The sequence below is a fragment of the Penaeus chinensis genome, chromosome 22 (assembly GCF_019202785.1).
Source record: "Penaeus chinensis breed Huanghai No. 1 chromosome 22, ASM1920278v2, whole genome shotgun sequence".
NCBI classification, from domain to species: Eukaryota; Metazoa; Arthropoda; class Malacostraca; order Decapoda; family Penaeidae; genus Penaeus; species Penaeus chinensis.
Genome location: NC_061840.1, coordinates 12,468,496 through 12,485,995, shown reverse-complemented (window position 1 = coordinate 12,485,995; position 17,500 = coordinate 12,468,496). Strand labels below are relative to the sequence as shown.

The 17,500-nt window shown below is 35.5% G+C and overlaps 1 protein-coding gene across 1 annotated transcript in view; it reads right to left on the bottom strand.

Annotated features, from left to right (window-relative positions):
• LOC125037036 (HEAT repeat-containing protein 1-like) overlaps window positions 1-17,500 on the bottom strand; it is a 30,600-nt gene that overhangs the window by 6,118 nt on the left and 6,982 nt on the right. The window contains exons 5-25 of the mRNA XM_047630004.1: window positions 17,262-17,345; window positions 16,212-16,376; window positions 15,828-16,030; window positions 15,234-15,353; window positions 13,855-14,026; window positions 12,081-12,209; window positions 11,257-11,916; window positions 10,888-11,076; window positions 10,571-10,690; window positions 10,305-10,400; window positions 9,750-10,006; window positions 8,112-8,265; window positions 7,337-7,591; window positions 4,498-4,733; window positions 4,044-4,279; window positions 3,641-3,762; window positions 3,372-3,500; window positions 3,088-3,250; window positions 2,654-2,836; window positions 621-754; window positions 329-455 (exon numbers count right to left, since the gene is read on the bottom strand). Of these exons, the coding sequence (XP_047485960.1) occupies window positions 329-455; window positions 621-754; window positions 2,654-2,836; window positions 3,088-3,250; window positions 3,372-3,500; window positions 3,641-3,762; window positions 4,044-4,279; window positions 4,498-4,733; window positions 7,337-7,591; window positions 8,112-8,265; window positions 9,750-10,006; window positions 10,305-10,400; window positions 10,571-10,690; window positions 10,888-11,076; window positions 11,257-11,916; window positions 12,081-12,209; window positions 13,855-14,026; window positions 15,234-15,353; window positions 15,828-16,030; window positions 16,212-16,376; window positions 17,262-17,345 (3,934 nt within the window). The remainder of the gene's footprint in view (window positions 1-328; window positions 456-620; window positions 755-2,653; window positions 2,837-3,087; window positions 3,251-3,371; window positions 3,501-3,640; window positions 3,763-4,043; window positions 4,280-4,497; window positions 4,734-7,336; window positions 7,592-8,111; window positions 8,266-9,749; window positions 10,007-10,304; window positions 10,401-10,570; window positions 10,691-10,887; window positions 11,077-11,256; window positions 11,917-12,080; window positions 12,210-13,854; window positions 14,027-15,233; window positions 15,354-15,827; window positions 16,031-16,211; window positions 16,377-17,261; window positions 17,346-17,500) is intronic.

The window sequence follows — 17,500 nt, the reverse complement described above, 5'->3', positions numbered from 1 at the left end:
TTGACTGACCCATAATTAATGAAATAGTGATACGCAAATCTTGTATCTCTGTTTACAAAGGGGGAAAAAACTGTTGTGAAAGAAAACAATAAATGATGTTTAGTACCTTATTCACCCCATTTTTCACCACAAAGTACATTTTATATATCAGGAAAGAAAATCTTTAACTTCTCTCATATTCATTACTCCATTAATCTTCTGCTTCTTGCCTTACCAACCAGACAAATACATATTTATATGTATACAACCATGCTCCTTCAACAATGAAAAGCCAGTTTTATGGGAATACTTAAGTTAGCAAATTTAGCAGGTTAACATGTATGCTTACCAGAAGGTTTTTCTTTGTTGGTATCACACAACTCATTCACAGTCCGTAGGAAACACATTGTTTTTTCAAGGAGCTGCTGATAGAGTTCCTGAAGCTCCCCATCAAGACCTTCTGGCTTATCACACACCTAGAACATATATATATATATATTTATTGGTATTTAAGAAGCAGCATATTGACACATCCTTTTTAACATCAATTCTGAAAGGTCAAACTACTGATTATACACTTTAAACAAAATATCTTTACTTGAAGTTTTTAACAAAGACCAAAAAATTAATCAAAGGCTTACCTGGCCAATAAAGCTTTCAGAGGACAACAGATGCGACATGAAACCAATACAAGTGTACTTAAAATGGCATAACTGTTTTGTTGAGTGAATTTTCCAGTTAATAATATCATCTGCCTCCTGTGTTCCCTCCTCTTCTGCAATAAAAAATTACAAACAATAAAAACATTTAGACATTTTCTCTAGCTAACACATTACTATAAAGCCATCTCAGGCATACAAGCATCAGGCCTATAAAATCTGTGTTCTTAATGCAGCCATATACTTTTTTGGGTTACACTTCTGTTGCATGACTTTGTTATCTGTATGAACTTAATATTCATATACAAGTTTCTACATCACAGCTTAAAAAAGCTTGTAACTCGCTAAGAATAAGTTAAATTTCCGGTAAAGTATGGTGAGAATTAGCATACATCATCGCACATTATGCCACTTATGGTAGGGTAAGCTATACCTGGTCCCAGTGATCAAGACATATGCTCATATTTTCCTTAGATGGAGAGAACAACATGATATACATCTCATTGTAATATCTCAAATACAGAGTATCAAAAAAATTAAAAGTTGAGAATGCTATCATAATCAATCTTTACATTTGACTGAAAATGGGGATAGACTGCTTGAATAATAATAATAATCATAATAATAATAATAATAATAATAATAATAATAATAATAATAATAAAATCATATAAATCAATACAAATTATATTCTCATACTTCTATAAGAATTTAGATGTATAAATAGTAAAATGACAATGCTATACTAGGAGGCACTCTGATATGTAATAGTGTGGTGTGTGGAGGGGAATGTGTCACTGAGGGTTTTACTATTCTGCACTCGCTACATTTCATTCACAATAAGGCACAGATAAGAAAACATGGGTCTGGGAGAGGAGAGCCTACAGGGGAGCTGAGGGTATGAAGGTGATATGGGTGTAGCTGAAGGAAACTTACCAAACGGTAAAAGATATATTGGTGGACACTACATATCATAATGAGCACGAGGGATATAAAGCTAGAATGACCCTAAAATTTGTCTATAATCCACCCCTTTGTATACTTCATTTACTTAGTCTTTAAGCTTGACCTTATGTGTGTATGCCTCAATTTTAATTAATCTTTAGCTATGGAAGTTATTGCAGTATGTAATTATTTTCTCATAAAGATGACATTTTATTTTATTATTTTTGCATGAAGTTTTATTTATGTTTATGTCACATAAAACTAACTATTAGGAATGATTAAATGATTATGATGTCATCATAAAACTACTCAGATAATTTATAATTGCATGAATATACTTAATTTGTTTGTTTGTCAGAAATATTTTGGTTAGTTCCTAAAAGAAAGATTTTAACTATTTCAGTACTGTTTTTTTGTGCTATGGATAAGAAGTATAGGAGAGATCAACTTCAAAGGTCCAATTAGCAAAATTACTCTGTAAGGGAGAAAAAGAGAGGAGGAGGAGGAGGACACGTGAAGACTGGTATCAGGTTGGAATAACCTCTATTGGAGAGTTTGATTGATATTGTAGATGAATGCAAATTAATGTGTGTAATGATCTGTTACATAATATATCATAAAGTATTTTAATTACATTTATTTGTTTGACATTGCAGTTCTTTCAAGTACCTCTAAGGCTGAAGTTAGGTCACAGTAACCTATGTAATTTTTTAAATAGTATGGGTTCTTAATGAATAACCTTGAATTTTTTTGTTGAGAATCTACACTTGATGATAACATAATGCCCTTTCTTCACAAAGTCAGTGTTTTCTAGATATAGGGGAAATATTGACTTTACTTGTGAGGAAAAGGGTGGGTATTACAACGTGTCCCATTCATAATGAAAAAGGCACATGAAAAAAAAAAAAAAAAATGAAAGAGCATGGTGAACAGAACTGTAAACATTTTTTGCAAATAGTCATGCCTGTGGTAAACAGTATTTTAGTGTTAGCAAAAAGATGATGATATTTTAAATCACCACAAAATATTACTCAACATAAAGCATCACTGTTTTATCCACTGCCACTCACCTTTTTCTTCTGGGAGGTTGATTATGTACTCCATCAGCTTACAACAGGCGTGGACCTGTGTCACACCAGAGAACTGGCTAGTAAGCATCAGGGCAAATTGGACATTCTGGGGCACTCCTTTTTTCTCCTCATCCTTGGGCATTGAAGCTTCATTTGCAGTGCCTTTGATAACATGGATGTCACCTGATGTCAAGTGGGTCAAATTAATGACAAACAAAAATCACAATCATTTCTTACAACTATATCAACATATAAATAAAGTAAGAATAAAGGAGGAAAACTGAATAAGGACATGATGAGAATACTAATAATGACAAAATGGCAATGATAAAATGATGAAACTGACAACGACGATGATGGAAAGATGGTGCAGAAAGAAGAAAAAAAACAAGAAACATAATACAAAATATTACCAGGAAATAAAATGTACTCACACATGAGAGCCACAAGCAGCCACAGATTTTGCTCTACATCTATTGTAGTTGCAAGCTGTGAGAAAAGAGGCAGGCGGCGGTGCTCAGGGAGGTCTGGCAGAGCATCAACAAAAACTTGACACACTTGAGCAAGTTTAACCTCAATCTTTTCCTTCTTTTCACACTGTAAATAATTAATCAGTAAAAATTCACATGACTATTACACAGCCCTTTAAATTGATGTTTTCTTTCATCATTCAAATGATCTCTCTATAGGATCTCAAGATTAATTGAGCATGACTTACCTTAATGAGTGTGGGAACAATACTCTGGATAGTCTGGTGAATCACTTGGAAGGAATACGAGTCATCACGTCTCAGGAGAGAAGTACCCATAAAGGTGAAGATTGACATCATATTGTGCATCACAACATCCTGGTGGAATTTTGTAAAAATTAGTGTATGTCAGCATATATAGGAATTTTGAACCCAAAGCAAAGTCAACTATAATGATACACTGTAAGTGATGACCATGTTACAACAAATCCAATAAAACTTGCAAATGCTGATCATACTGGGAATATTTTTGCTGCTACAGCAAGGACCAGCATTGCACGCCGGTGAGTGTCAGGGCTTGCAGAGGACCGGATGCACTGGACTATTAGTTCAACATTTAACTGGACGTCTTTGCTGATGTCTGGCAAAGAGAAAACTGCATGAAAAGTTTTGCAAATCAAAATATGATAAATATAAAGATACATGAGTATTATCCAAACACTGTCTTTATCCCCCTAGGAAACACAGATATTATGACAATTATATACTAAATTACTGCTAATACTACTATATATTAGCTCTCTGAAATGTCTGGAGAAAATATATAGAAAAAGTTAGTAAGTAAAATAAAAAATATATATATAAATAAATCAATAAAAATAAAGGTAAATGTCATCCACAAAATAAGCGCACAACTCTAACCTTCTCCTTTCTCTGCCATGGACTTCTGGAGAAGATGAAGCAATGCAGACAGAAGCTGCTGCTGCACAATCTCTGTGATAACAAGGTCTTTTGTGAAGGTTTGATGGAGACACTGACACAAAGGACCAACCAAGAGCCAGGGGCGACCCAGGGATGCCATCACACCAATGGTTTCAAGCATCAGACCCAGCTTCTTCCATGAAAGCAAGTTGTTCTCTTGATCCTTTTGAACTTTTCTAAATGAATAAAAGGTTCAGTTTGTATAAATCCTTGGCAGAAAGCAACTGATGTTTCCATCAGTTCTAGACATTCAATCTAACAATATGCTATATAGTTACAACAAAAGCAAAATATTATAATATATCACTAAACTGACTGAAGTCTAGATTTCATGTGTAATTACATATATTCAATCTCTTTCATACAGTCAAAAAGGGATAGGGAAGACACTCACTGCTTAATCCTCTTAGCTTGAGCTGCCCGGATGGAAGTGGCTTTTGTGGAAAGCTGGAGACTTTCTATCTTAGTGATGATCACTCCTGCATCCAGGCTCACTTTCCTTAGCCCTTTACGCAGCTGGGCAGCCTCATATGGGTTTTCAGATTCTGCTACACGACTGATGAGAATGCTCCAAAGCCTGGCTTGCACCTCCTCTGTTGCAATACTCGTGAAGAATTTACGACTCATGACCTGAAATGTTGCAAAAAAATTGCCTATGACAACAAAACTTCTTTTTCCCTCTACTCTCTCCTCCTCTTTCTCTTTCCCTCTCTCTCCTCCTCTTTCTCTTTCCCTCTCTCTCCTCCTCTTTCTCTTTCCCTCTCTCTCCTCCTCTTTCTCTTTCCCTCTCTCTCCTCCTCTTTCTCTTTCCCTCTCTCTCCTCCTCTTTCTCTTTCCCTCTCTCTCCTCCTCTTTCTCTTTCCCTTTCTCTCCTCTTCTTTCTCTTTCCCTCTCTCTCCTCCTCTTTCTCTTTCCCTCTCTCTCCTCCTCTTTCTCTTTCCCTCTCTCTCCTCCTCTTTCTCTTTCCCTCTCTCTCCTTCTCTTTCTCTTTCCCTCTCTCTCCTTCTCTTTTTCTTTCCCTCTCTCTCCTTCTCTTTCTCTTTCCCTCTCTCTCCTTCTCTTTCTCTTTCTCTTTCCCTCTCTCTCCTTCTCTCTCACTTTCCCTCTTTCTCTTTCTCTCTCAATTTCCCTCTCTCTCTTTCTCTGTCATTTTCCCTCTCTCTTTTTCTCTCTCAATTTCCCTCTCTCTCTTTTTCTCTTTCTCTCTCACTTTCCCTCTCTCTCTTTCTCTCTTTCTCTCTCACTTTCCCTCTCTCCCTCTCTCTCTTCCTCTCTCTCTTCCTCTCTCTCTTCCTCTCTCCCTCTCTCCCTCTCTCCCTCTCTCCCTATCTCCCTCTCCCTCTCCCTTTCCCCCTTTCTCTCTCTCTATCTCTGTCATGAGTGTTGCGGCTGAAGGCCAGGGTGATGGAGAATACTCGCCACAAGTGCACAAATCTACTGGGAGGTTCACTTTACTAATTTGGTGATCTTATATTATTCTCATCGATGTACGAGTGTGAAATGAAATGTCTGTGTGCGGTGACTGGAAGAGCACTGGCTCCATGGAAGCCACGCCATTTCCATGCTCAGCATCGTATTCCTGGCACCATGAATGGCGACGCAGGTTGTATTACAGAAAATTGAATATTAAGTAAAAATGAAAAAAAATGTTACAAATAACATAGTGTTACACAGCTTTATTTTTCTTGCACTGAGTTGTAGACTATTTTGCAAGATCATTGGAGTCTGTGCAAAGAAAAAAAATATTACCATTTGGATGATGCAAAGCAAATGGCAAATATGGACATTGGAAAATGGCCAAAAAGCTAAAAATGCTTATGTAAAGAGTAAACAACTTTGCAACTAGGAGGCATAAAGTCTTGTCACCATGCACACGTGTTCGTGTGTGCCTGGCCTACAAGCAGCCATCTGGCAGAGTGGCCGCTCACTGATTTGATTGCAATAACACAACCTGATCCAATGGGTTAAAGAGGATCTACAAGCCATTTGTAAATGGGCAAGTGAAAACAATAGGAGGTTCAATGCTGGTAAATTCAAAATCACAAGGTAGGGTCAAACTGGAAAGCCAAAACCAAGACTGCGGAACATCATACTTAAAAGGCAATCATCAAAAGAAAAGCATGAGTGGATGGACGATGAGGACTTTTCAATCAAGAGATCCAGAACACTTACTGCCTCTCTGCAAAACACTTGTGCTTCACTGCCCACACAGGGCCCAAAATATAGGCATTAGGCTTATTTGAGTGGCCACTCTGGGTGTGCAGCTTATAGGCCAGGTGCACTCCTTTGGGGTGACAAGACTCGATGCCACCCCTTTCCAACATTATTTTCTCTTTATCAGCATAAGCATTTTTTGCTTTTTTGCCATTTTCAATCTCTATATTTGTCATATGATTTGTTTTATCAAGTCAGTAATATACTGTTTTCTTTGCATAGGCTCCACATCATCTCTAGGTAGTTCATAAGTGCAATAATAATAACAATGAGTTACATTTTGTTATTTGTGTCTTGTGTCTTTTTTTCTTTTCTTTTTTATTCAATTTCCTGTAATACAGCCGGTGGCACTAGTCACAGTGGCCAGGAGTAAGATCCTGAGAATGGTAACAGCGTCCTTCCTGAAGCCCGCACTCTTGCAGTTATGGCTCACAGGCAGTACATTCACACTCGTTTATTAATGGAAATAATGCAAAATCCTCATCCTAAATACCCACTGAGTCTAATCACCCTCCAGGAGATTTGTGCACTAGTGGCGAGTCATTTCTGTCACCCTGGCCTTCAGATGAAATTCTCATAATGGCAAGTTTCCATCATTATTGCTTCTCAACAAATGTAGCCAGGGCCAAATAAATGTACAGCTGTTTAGTCTGTATAACTAAAGGCAGGTTTGATCACACATGACACAAAGACACCTTCCTGGTGTGATGGGGTAGTCTATCATGGAATGATAGGTATCATTAACCATCTCCCTTCATGACTGGGTTAATATTGTGTTGAAAAATACTATAAACATGACTCAATGCAGTGTGAAAGTGTCTGAAATAAATTTTAGATGATTGGTTGAATATGATGCTAGATGAACAACCAATAATGGCACTGAAAGGACAAGGGTTTAATCAAAATTCTATCCCTCAAGTTTGGTACCTAGCAGATAAAAAAAAAGATGGGGAGTACCAGTAAGTTAGAACACTTGTAGTGTTTAAACTATAAAGACAGTGAAAAAAATGTATACTCACTTGGTCCATCAATATGCTCTGAGGAGACACAATTTCCTTGTGAAGGTTCAGCACTGTTGCTGAGCAGTTGATAGCTTTTATAAAAACATCCCAGCCAGCTTCTGTCTCAAGAACCCCTGAAGTGGTTGGGGTGAAGCACAGCAGAATGTAGTAGAGAGAAAGTGAGCTTGGCACATCTAACTTTGCATCAGGTTTTAGGGATGCTATCTTTACAAATATACTGTTGGCAAGTGGCAGAAGATTCAGCAGCACACTCTGTTGGGAGAAAGTTACTTTAGCATGTAGTGTCACTACCCTTGAATGTTTACACACTGAAGTAAACAAAAGGAAAGATTATAAAGTAAAAGGAATTTTTTTTTACTGTTTTACAAAATTAATCCACTTGTGCCAGGGCAAAGTCTGCCCACTCTAGTTTTGTTTTTGTGAATTGTGTATATACATTTATGGCTCTACAAATACTTTGTTGCCAAGGAGTGAAATACTGTGATTACTATTATTATATACAATATGATTGTTATGATGTTACAATACAAATAGTATTTTCTTTTAATCTATCTAAAAAAATCAAGGCAAAGGGTAAACAAGGGAGATCAAGAAGTAAATGAATCTTAGGTGATTAAGCACTTCTGCAGCCATCTCAGTGTAAACAAAATCAGCATACAAAAATCACAGTGGATTGGGAATGTATGCACATGCCCTGCTGGCATCAATTAATTAACATATGATAAAGCACATAGCACAAAAGAAATAAAGGGGAAAAAAATATACAACTTACTGTATTGGTAATGCCAATCAATATATATTGAATGGGAACCTTAAGATGCAGTGATATATGCTCAGATGTCACAACCTCCAGCAACCCCTGAATTATCTGCAATCCTTTTGAAGATGGTTTGTCCCCAAATTCAGATAGTATCAGTGAACAATGGCTGAAAAAAGGAAAATAATCTTTGTTACAATCCTAACATATCATAATATATAACAGCAACAGCTAAGAAAAAGGCATTTGATTGTCAGGCACAGCCACACATGCCTACATGTGGTCAGTTTTGCATATATTGGTCACTGCTACATGTAATGTGGCATTAACCAAATATATATACAGTTCATTAACAGAGCACTGCTGGCATTCTCTTAAAAGTTGCCATATTTCTTTAACAAATACATTTGTCATACTACTCCTGCCAGTGAAGTCATTCTCAATCATTAGTTACAAACAAGTTAAGTTTTCTTGTGTCTAACTGTAAATGAGTGTGAAAAAAGGTGAAAAATTGGATAATATGGAGCAAATAGATTTCACATACTATTTTTTTCAGTGTGCCCCATGCCTGTAGGCTAATAAAGATGTACAGCTTTTAGGAGAATGATTTTGACGATTTCTCCTTTGATACTGTTTTTAAGTGTTTATGAGTATTCTGAGACAAATTCATTTCACATCAATTTCAAAAAGACCACGTTTAATACTCTTCGGCAAATGCATCAAGCTTATGTCCTGATGTCCATTTGCTGGTCCAGCCATATGTATCATTTGTGTGTTTGCACTAGCTTTCTGTCTTTATAGAATATCACTTACATTGTATAATTCTTATCTTTTTACTTAATCAAATGTCCTCTTTGTCTTTGATATGTAACATCTGTTATCTTTTTAAACATTAAAGCCAGAGAGTATATCTGCTGCTTTATGTGAAACCTTAGTAAGAGTTTGCAAATTATGATGCAAGTTTTTGGCCTAGAAATTGCCATATTTAAGTATCAATACAAGGTCATGCAGTAACAAAAAGTTTAAGAGGTAATATTTTGTCCCAGATCCAATAAAATATATTTGGGGTTAGGTTATTACTAAAATTAAAATAACTTTAAAAATACACTTAGAGCAACAACAATGACCAAATTTCCCCAGAGGCAAACAAAATCTCTTAACCACATGCCACTGGGGAAAGTGAATAAAAAATGGGAAAATGCTGTGTTCATTTTTTATATTTTTGTGAAATGTCTCTGCACATTGATGGCTCAGCTAGTGCTTACCCACAAAGGAGTCAATTAGTAGGCCTTGTGACCTTACCTAATTTGACCATTCTTTGAATTGTTAGGAAAACCATATTTTTTACTAATGCTATGAATATCGATGGTGTTATTTCTATAATAGAAATTATAATGACCATAATGTTATAAACATTAGTTACAGCAAAATAAGATAACTTAAAATATTTTCGTAAATCAAAGAAAAGGGTAACCAGGTAAGACAGGCAGTACTCGTAATTGGCTCATTGGTGACTTAGTACAAGTGTAGCCATTTATGTGTAAAAACAATTAAACAAGTAAACTCACAGTGGGCATGGCATTTACGTACATGCCATGCCCATCGGCATTGGGTTAAATGCCACCAAATACAGGATATCAGGAAATTGCTTACCTCTCATCAGCAATAAGTTCCTCATCGTGCTTGAGAAGTGTCTTTAATAGCAGATTGTGGTTGTCCTGAGATAAACCACCACCTACAATTTTGGTCAGCTCCTTCACACAGCCCATGGCCTCACACCGCACGAGTTTGCTGGCATTGGTAAGTGCTGACAGGAGGGAAGGCACCAAGGGCTGTGTTGTGCTGAGTGCCCAAGCTAAGCTGGCAGACTGTGACTTTAGTAGTGATGATCCAAGTTTTAAACTCCACACCTATAAATAAAAGGTAAAAAAAAAAAAGAGTAAAATTCAATCAACCATTTTTATCTGCTTAAAACAAAACAGAAAAGTATATCAGTCATTTATTATTATACAAGAATACTACACAGATAATAATAAAAAAAAAAAGAATAATCTACCACTATGAATACAGGACGTAAACAGAATGAAAACGTGAAGAAAATATAAAGAAATGAAGAATTAGGCAAAATAAAGAACAAATGATAAAATAAATTAAGAAGTGGGAGGGAAAAACAAACACACGCAAACTCATATAAAACTCATATATTACCTGCAGAGTTTCATCAACAAGTTCAGAGAGAGAGGAATGCCATCCCCAGATCATGGCAAGGAAGTAGTATCTGTTTTCTATAGTTTTTAAAGAATCCTGAAATGATCACAAAATTTAATGCATATACAGCAGGAAGAAAATTCATTCAAAATTATGATGATTAAAAAACCTTGTTTACATGTAAATACTGATCTACAAAAAAAATTATATTAAACAAAGAGCAATTTCTTAGGGCCAACCTAAAAGTAGCATTATAAATAACTTACTTTCAGGATAACCACTACCAAATTATCTCTAAAGGCAGTACCAATATCTTCAAATCTCTCCAATTGTATTGCACTTCTCAGAGCTTTTATAAGGAGAAGAATGTTTCCTTCTTCTACATCCTGTAAGACAACAAAAATAAAAAGTTTGAGATTTATGACATCTGAACAAATCATGAAATTTTCTGAATACCAACTATGCTAGACTTTCCATTCATAAAAATCCAGCTTATGGTTGCACAACTTATATGGACTTTTCATATATCAATATTTAATAACTGACAAATTGTATTTTCTAAAGCTATGATTCCTTCTCTAACCTCCATGAACGGTGTCCAGAATGTGGTTGTAGTGCATGCAGCAGGTAATTTGAAGACTTGCAGTGCTTGCTTTAAACAGCATGTCAAAAATGGGAGAGTTAGGGATCCCTTCCGTGCAGCCTCCAGACAAAATGCAAGTTCGACATGGTCATTCTTCCCTTCCATATCCTTGGTTTTATCAGATGGTGCCTGGTAATCAATGGAGGTTCATGATTATAAACTAGCTGCAGAGTTCTCAAATATTTATAATGTATCAAAGAGAAATTTTATATAATGCAAGTAAACTGTAAGAATTCACTATAACTTATGGATACTTAAATGTTTAAACTTTAAATTATTACATAGAAAGGCAACTCAATAAAAGGTTACCTTAATATCAGAATCCAATCCAGCCTGACATGCATCGACAATCTTGTGTGCTAATTTCAAGCGAATATCATCCTCCATCTTATCGCTGACTAAACCACAGCGAAGCAAAACAAGAGAGACAAAGCACCCGAGCTGGCTGTGCTGAGAAGCTAAATATTTTTCTACATATGACCACAAGGCCACCTGTTCTTCTTTTGATAACTCACTGATGGCCTTTGGGACAACAGTCATGATCTTTCGAAGGTATTGCTTTTGCTTGAGGTTCATCAACAAAGGACTTAGTTCCATAGCCAAGGCTGCCAGGAAAGGACTGCAAACAGTCATCTTTGATTTCAGAATCATCTTAGCAGCAGCATAGTCATGACTCTTGGGGAACAGCACATATGGAAGACAAATGAACAGGACATTCATCAGCTGATCTTTGTCAAACTTTGGTGAAAGGGTTTGACATAATACCCTCAGACATGGTATCTGTATATCTCCCCACTTCTCATGGTGGCTCTGGACCCTCTCTAAAAGTTCTTCACACTTTTCCATAGCGAATGAAGTCTCTAGCATATGTATGCCATTCTCAAGAGACAAAGCCACAGAGACTATAGCTGGGTATTCATCATTTAGCATATTTGTCATCTGCATCTTGATCATTTTTTCATCATTCTCCTGAAATGATAATATGTTTCATTAAAAACTGACAATGTACACTATAAAAATAACCAAATGAAAAATACAAATATAAAATAGAACTTCCTCATTTCAGAGAAATAAACAGATGACATTCAATAATTTCTGAACTGTAAAGATTACAATCATAATGCCTTTCTTACCAAACCCTTGTTGACTTTCTCAGCAAAATTCTCTGCAGCAGCTAGGCGGACTTTGTCATCAGGATGGACCAAGTGTGTGAAGCTGATACCACTACCTCCATCTTGGGTGTTCAGAACCTTCTTTAAAATCTACAGACACACATAAAATATATAAATAAAAGAAACATTATTTTGGTAAATTAATCATATGAAAATGATAGCTAGTACAAAACTAAAGGTACGAGAAGTAACAAACAGAAGGATCACAAGTGGGAAAATGTAAGGGTCATTGAGCTTTTTCTCTGTTCCTGTGATAAACTTAACCACAATTAATCTAAAATAATGTTTTGCAAGGCCTGGGTATGTTAGTGCACACCAGTCTACACTTGGGTTACTGCCCAATCAACAGCCAGGCACCTGAGGATTCATCTTGTCCACTACAGGTAGGACTTGATTTTGTGACATAATTAGACATCACTTTGCATTAATGAAATTTTCACTTTAACATGATAAGATGTCATCATGCATGACTGGGTTAAGGACAACCATCATACAGTAAACCAACAAAAAGTTCCTGGCTAAAATATGTTAACTGCAGTTTTGAATTGTGGAAAAGGAGAACCTTATACATCAATATCAGACTCCAGACTCCCAGAAAACTAAAGTAATGTAACACAGGTACAACCCACTCACTGCTCACTTTACAAAATATGGGTATCAATTAGGTTACCTTAAATATGAAAATAGAGCATTGCATTATTATATTAAGTCAAAAGAGGTTAGATTCCCCTTTATCTATGTGTATTTATCCATAATAGTCAATAAGACATTGCAGATCTGTGAATATTTTAAATAGAAAAAGAAAATAGTTTATAAAATACTGATCAGATGACCATTTACCCCATTCCTCTGACTTACTGTCTGACTGACTGACCACACACGTTCACACCCTCACTCATTCATTCAGTCACTCTCACTCACCAAAAATGGGACAAGTGATACTCTTTAAAGAATTGCTAGACTGGATTCAAAATTGGCATAAAAGGGTATCATAAAAATATTCAATTTTGGAAAACATGCACTTATGTCTCGAGGAGTTGTGGCCCTCCTTCTGCTCTAGAGTTGGTAAAATGGACATGGTGAGTGTTGAAGTGATGAACTGATTGCCCCAAGTAGGAGTTATTTTCTCTTTACTTTTGTAAAAATGGCAATTATATGTCGTTTCATGAATACCACTAACAAAAGAAAAAATGTAATTTGAAGGCCATACCTTTGGTTAAAAAAAAAAAAAAGATAAATAAAATAAAATAGTCTTTAAATGACATTTTCTCAAAACCTTAAACCCTTTATTGGTGTCATTTTACTTAGAAACTCTTAATAACAAAGATAATCTAAATCCTCTTGGAAAAAAGAAATTAGAATAAGGAATCATATATACAGTAACCACACTTTTTTTTCTTCAAAACTTAAATATGAAGAAAAGATGAAAAATCTTATGACAAATCAGCACATCTGATTTTTAATTTATTATTTTTCTAATACTTCTGCTGCCCTTAGAAAGCTTGCATAAACTTTTGAAAACAATTATCAAGTCAATCTCTGATTTGTTTTCTCTTGCATACACACAAAATATATTCAACAACCATGTACAAAATGGCCTCCATACAACAAAAATCACAATTACACATGGCTTGCCTGCATCCTTCTTGTGTGACTGACCTCCATTTCACTGATAGCTGAGCCTTTATGTATAAAAAAGTGTCTACATCAACAAAAGTACAGTTACACAACTTACCAACTTGTACTTCTTGCCAACATGCATATCATTCCAGCTGATCAACTTTGCCATGGCTTGACTGTAACCTTCTGTGTGATTGACCTCCAGTTGGTTAATAGCTGAACCCAAATTCATGGTTGCCATTTCCTTAATATGATCATAATTGTCTTCAACTGCTTCAAACACACTCCTGTGGGGGAAAAAAACACAGTATGGACTGACTGTCCCATTTGTCAAGAAACCGCAAGTCTCTCTCACTACAGTGTTATTTGCATACCCTTAATGACTGCAAAGACAGACTTCTTTTTTTCAATCTCCTCAAATGTGGAGGTATGGGCTTGCCAAGAGCTTGATATAAAGCACTGATCATGTAATCTTCTTTCTTGAAAGGACAAATGGAGACTCCAACCTTTTTCATATTTATTTCATTATCACAGAGTGCAAGCCATTTTTCACAGTCTTCTATGTTTTGTATAGCCTGTCAAGTAACATGGATAAGCCATCTTTTGCTTGGCAACCAGCCACCACAAACATTAACATCTTATGGAGACCATTCCTGAAGTAAAAGGCATAGAGAGGTCATTTGGGGTTAGCTTACACTATGAATATATAAATGAGAAAACTACCAAACAACTGTTATAGGACATCTTAAGTTATTTCTTGGTATTGCAAAGGCATAATTGCTAAGGGGTAGTCTTGTCTCTCCAGGCTTCCCTTTACAAGAGAAAGATATTTCCCCAGCTATGAGGGGCACTAAGATGGTAATCTCTGCACAACACAGCATTGAGTGAGAACTGCTGTGTTGGTTTTTCACCCCAGCTACAGAGGGTACGAGAACAATTATGGAATACCAGCCACAAATATAGGCCATACATGACTAGTGTGACCATTACTTAACATAAGCAATTTGCACCATATACATCAACATGGAATTTTGCTTGCTGCAAACATACATACAGCATTTGATATTGACACCACACACAGATATAAGTTTGTGAATATCCAAAGGACATTTCTATGCCAATATAAAAAATCAAAAGTCACAATGATTTATAAAGAAATAATTAGGGAGTATTTAATTTCAAAATGTAAGTTTTGGGTTCATATATAAACAAAATACACTTTGCTTTGAGATTCCCAGTAATATGCTGTAAGTTGGCCTATACAGTGGTCAAAAAAATAAAATTGTAAATTATGATATCTCAGTTTGGCTTCTCCCCAATGGTTGGTACAATTGACTGTCTTCAAATATAATTTTATTTGAAATTGGTTAATTTCCACTGGAAAGAGTCTGTAAGAAGCAGATTTTTAAATAAACCTTCAAACTCGACTTTTACTGTGAACCTAAAATAACCTCAGGAACCTTATGACACAACTATTAAATATTTGCATCTTACCATATTACTTCTGCAGCATCAGAACTTGAAAGAGGCATCCTTCCAATTAGTTGTAGAAGGTGAGCAAATTTCTTCTGTTTTACAGGTGTCTTCAATTCACATGCTTCATTGCACAGCCACCTAGGTAAACAAACAAAAAAATAAATACTATTCTGGTTTGATCAAAAGGCTAGCAATCTCCTCACTTAATTTTCCATACACTAGACTTGTACAGCTCCACAAATTTAAGGGGACTGTATACTTTTTTCAGATAGAACATTGAAACCTACATATTTTCTTTGCCTTTTTGATGGAGATCACAGTGATATATTTTGGAACTCATATCCAATAGTTCTCAGGCTACAGTACATATATATATATATATATATATATATATATATATATATATATATAAAAAAACTAAGAAATTGCAAGAAATTCAGAACTTTTTAACATATATTTCTACAAACTTTACTAAAAGCCAAGATATATATTTTAGAAAAAAAAATCATATAGCTGTGTTAACAGCTCACTGGGAACTAAGTTGGTGAAAACTTTTCTGAAAAACTATATGCTCCCCTAAAATGCCATACTCATATCATAAAAAGAACTCACTTGATATATGCTGCAACATAAGCAGACATGAACGGTGCAACACTCTTTATCTTGGCCTGCTCTTCCACCTGCTGAAGGAGCTCAGGCTTCTCATCTAACCTTTCCACCAGTGCAGGGCTCAGATTTGTCATTTCTTGGTGGTGAAATATTACTAGCAGTGTTAACATACACTCACGCTTTAAAGCTGTAGGTGGATTATTCTCCTGTTTGGGTAAATTTGAATCTGTATTATTTTCTTACACAATTATTTTTCCGAGAGAAAAAGTCATGTATAATTTTAGCAGTGCAATATCTTACAATATTTACATACTTTCCTTACCAAACACATGAAAGGTTCAAATATAACAAAATAAGGGGAAATTTCTACACAGAGCAAATACTCACACTAATCATTAGTTCCATCACTCTATCAAGAAGATCCTGATTAAGCTTAACTTTGATGGACAACTGCACCAGGATGAAGTACATCCCTGCCACCAGCTCTGTATGAGGTGACTTTAGGCAGGTTGGGAGGGACTTTATAATGTATGAGATATGCCATTCTTGTACCTGTGATATAAGAAAAAGAAAGAAAGAAATGTAAAAAGGATAAACAGCAGGATGCAGATTATGAGCAGGAGGAGAGGAAGGAGAGAAGAGAAGAAGAGATAATTGGGGACATCCCAATTGATGGGAAGTTCAGGCATATACATATACCTGGCAAAAAAAAAACATAAATAACAAACTAGATTTATTTAAAATGAGACAGCAGGAGGATTTCAAAATTGTTATCTAATTTTCAATCTAGTGTGTGCAATGTGGGTTTTTCTACCATAGCATCAACATGCTACATTGTTGTACCATATATATATATATATATATATATATATATATATATATATATATATATATATATATATATATATAAAAATATATATATATATATACATATACATATACATACATATCTATATCTATACATTTGCAATTCAGACATTATATTTTAACCAAAAAGAAGAGGAAATTAAAAGAAAAGAAAAGAAGAAATGTTGGCAATTATCAGGTTTGAGTATTGTTCTATGATATAAAAATAGAGAAAAAAAAAAAAGTGAGGCATGAAAGGGTGAGAATGATGGTTTCCTATGCCATGGGTGTAAAAAAAGGTATAAGCCTGCTCACTTCAGGTAGTGCAGCAAGAAATTCTATGTATCTATATCAATACTAGAACAAAACATATCAAAACCATAGATCCAAATTAATATCAACAATTTTAATCCTTGAATGTTCATGCCCAAAAAGGTTTATATATTTCCACTGCATAACCATAATAAATATGTGAATGGACCTTAAATCATTGTCATCAAGAACACCTATCACCATCTGTGACTAGCGTAACTGAAGCTATCTCCCACAAAAACAAAAACAAACAAACAAAAAAAAAAACATGAAACTTACCACTTCCTGCAAACAAAGACCTCCAATGACTGTGGATGTGTAGAATGCAATTGCTATCTTCAGATTGGCCTCCTTATTGTGTACCTGTCACAAGGAAAAGCCAATTAATTACTGGTAAGACTATTTAGTTACACATAAAACAATTCAAGATTACAGTGCATCAGTTTGTGTATGTATGTGGGAGGGGATATGTACGTGGATGTGTATGTAGGTGTGTGTCTGTGGTGTGTGTTTAGGTG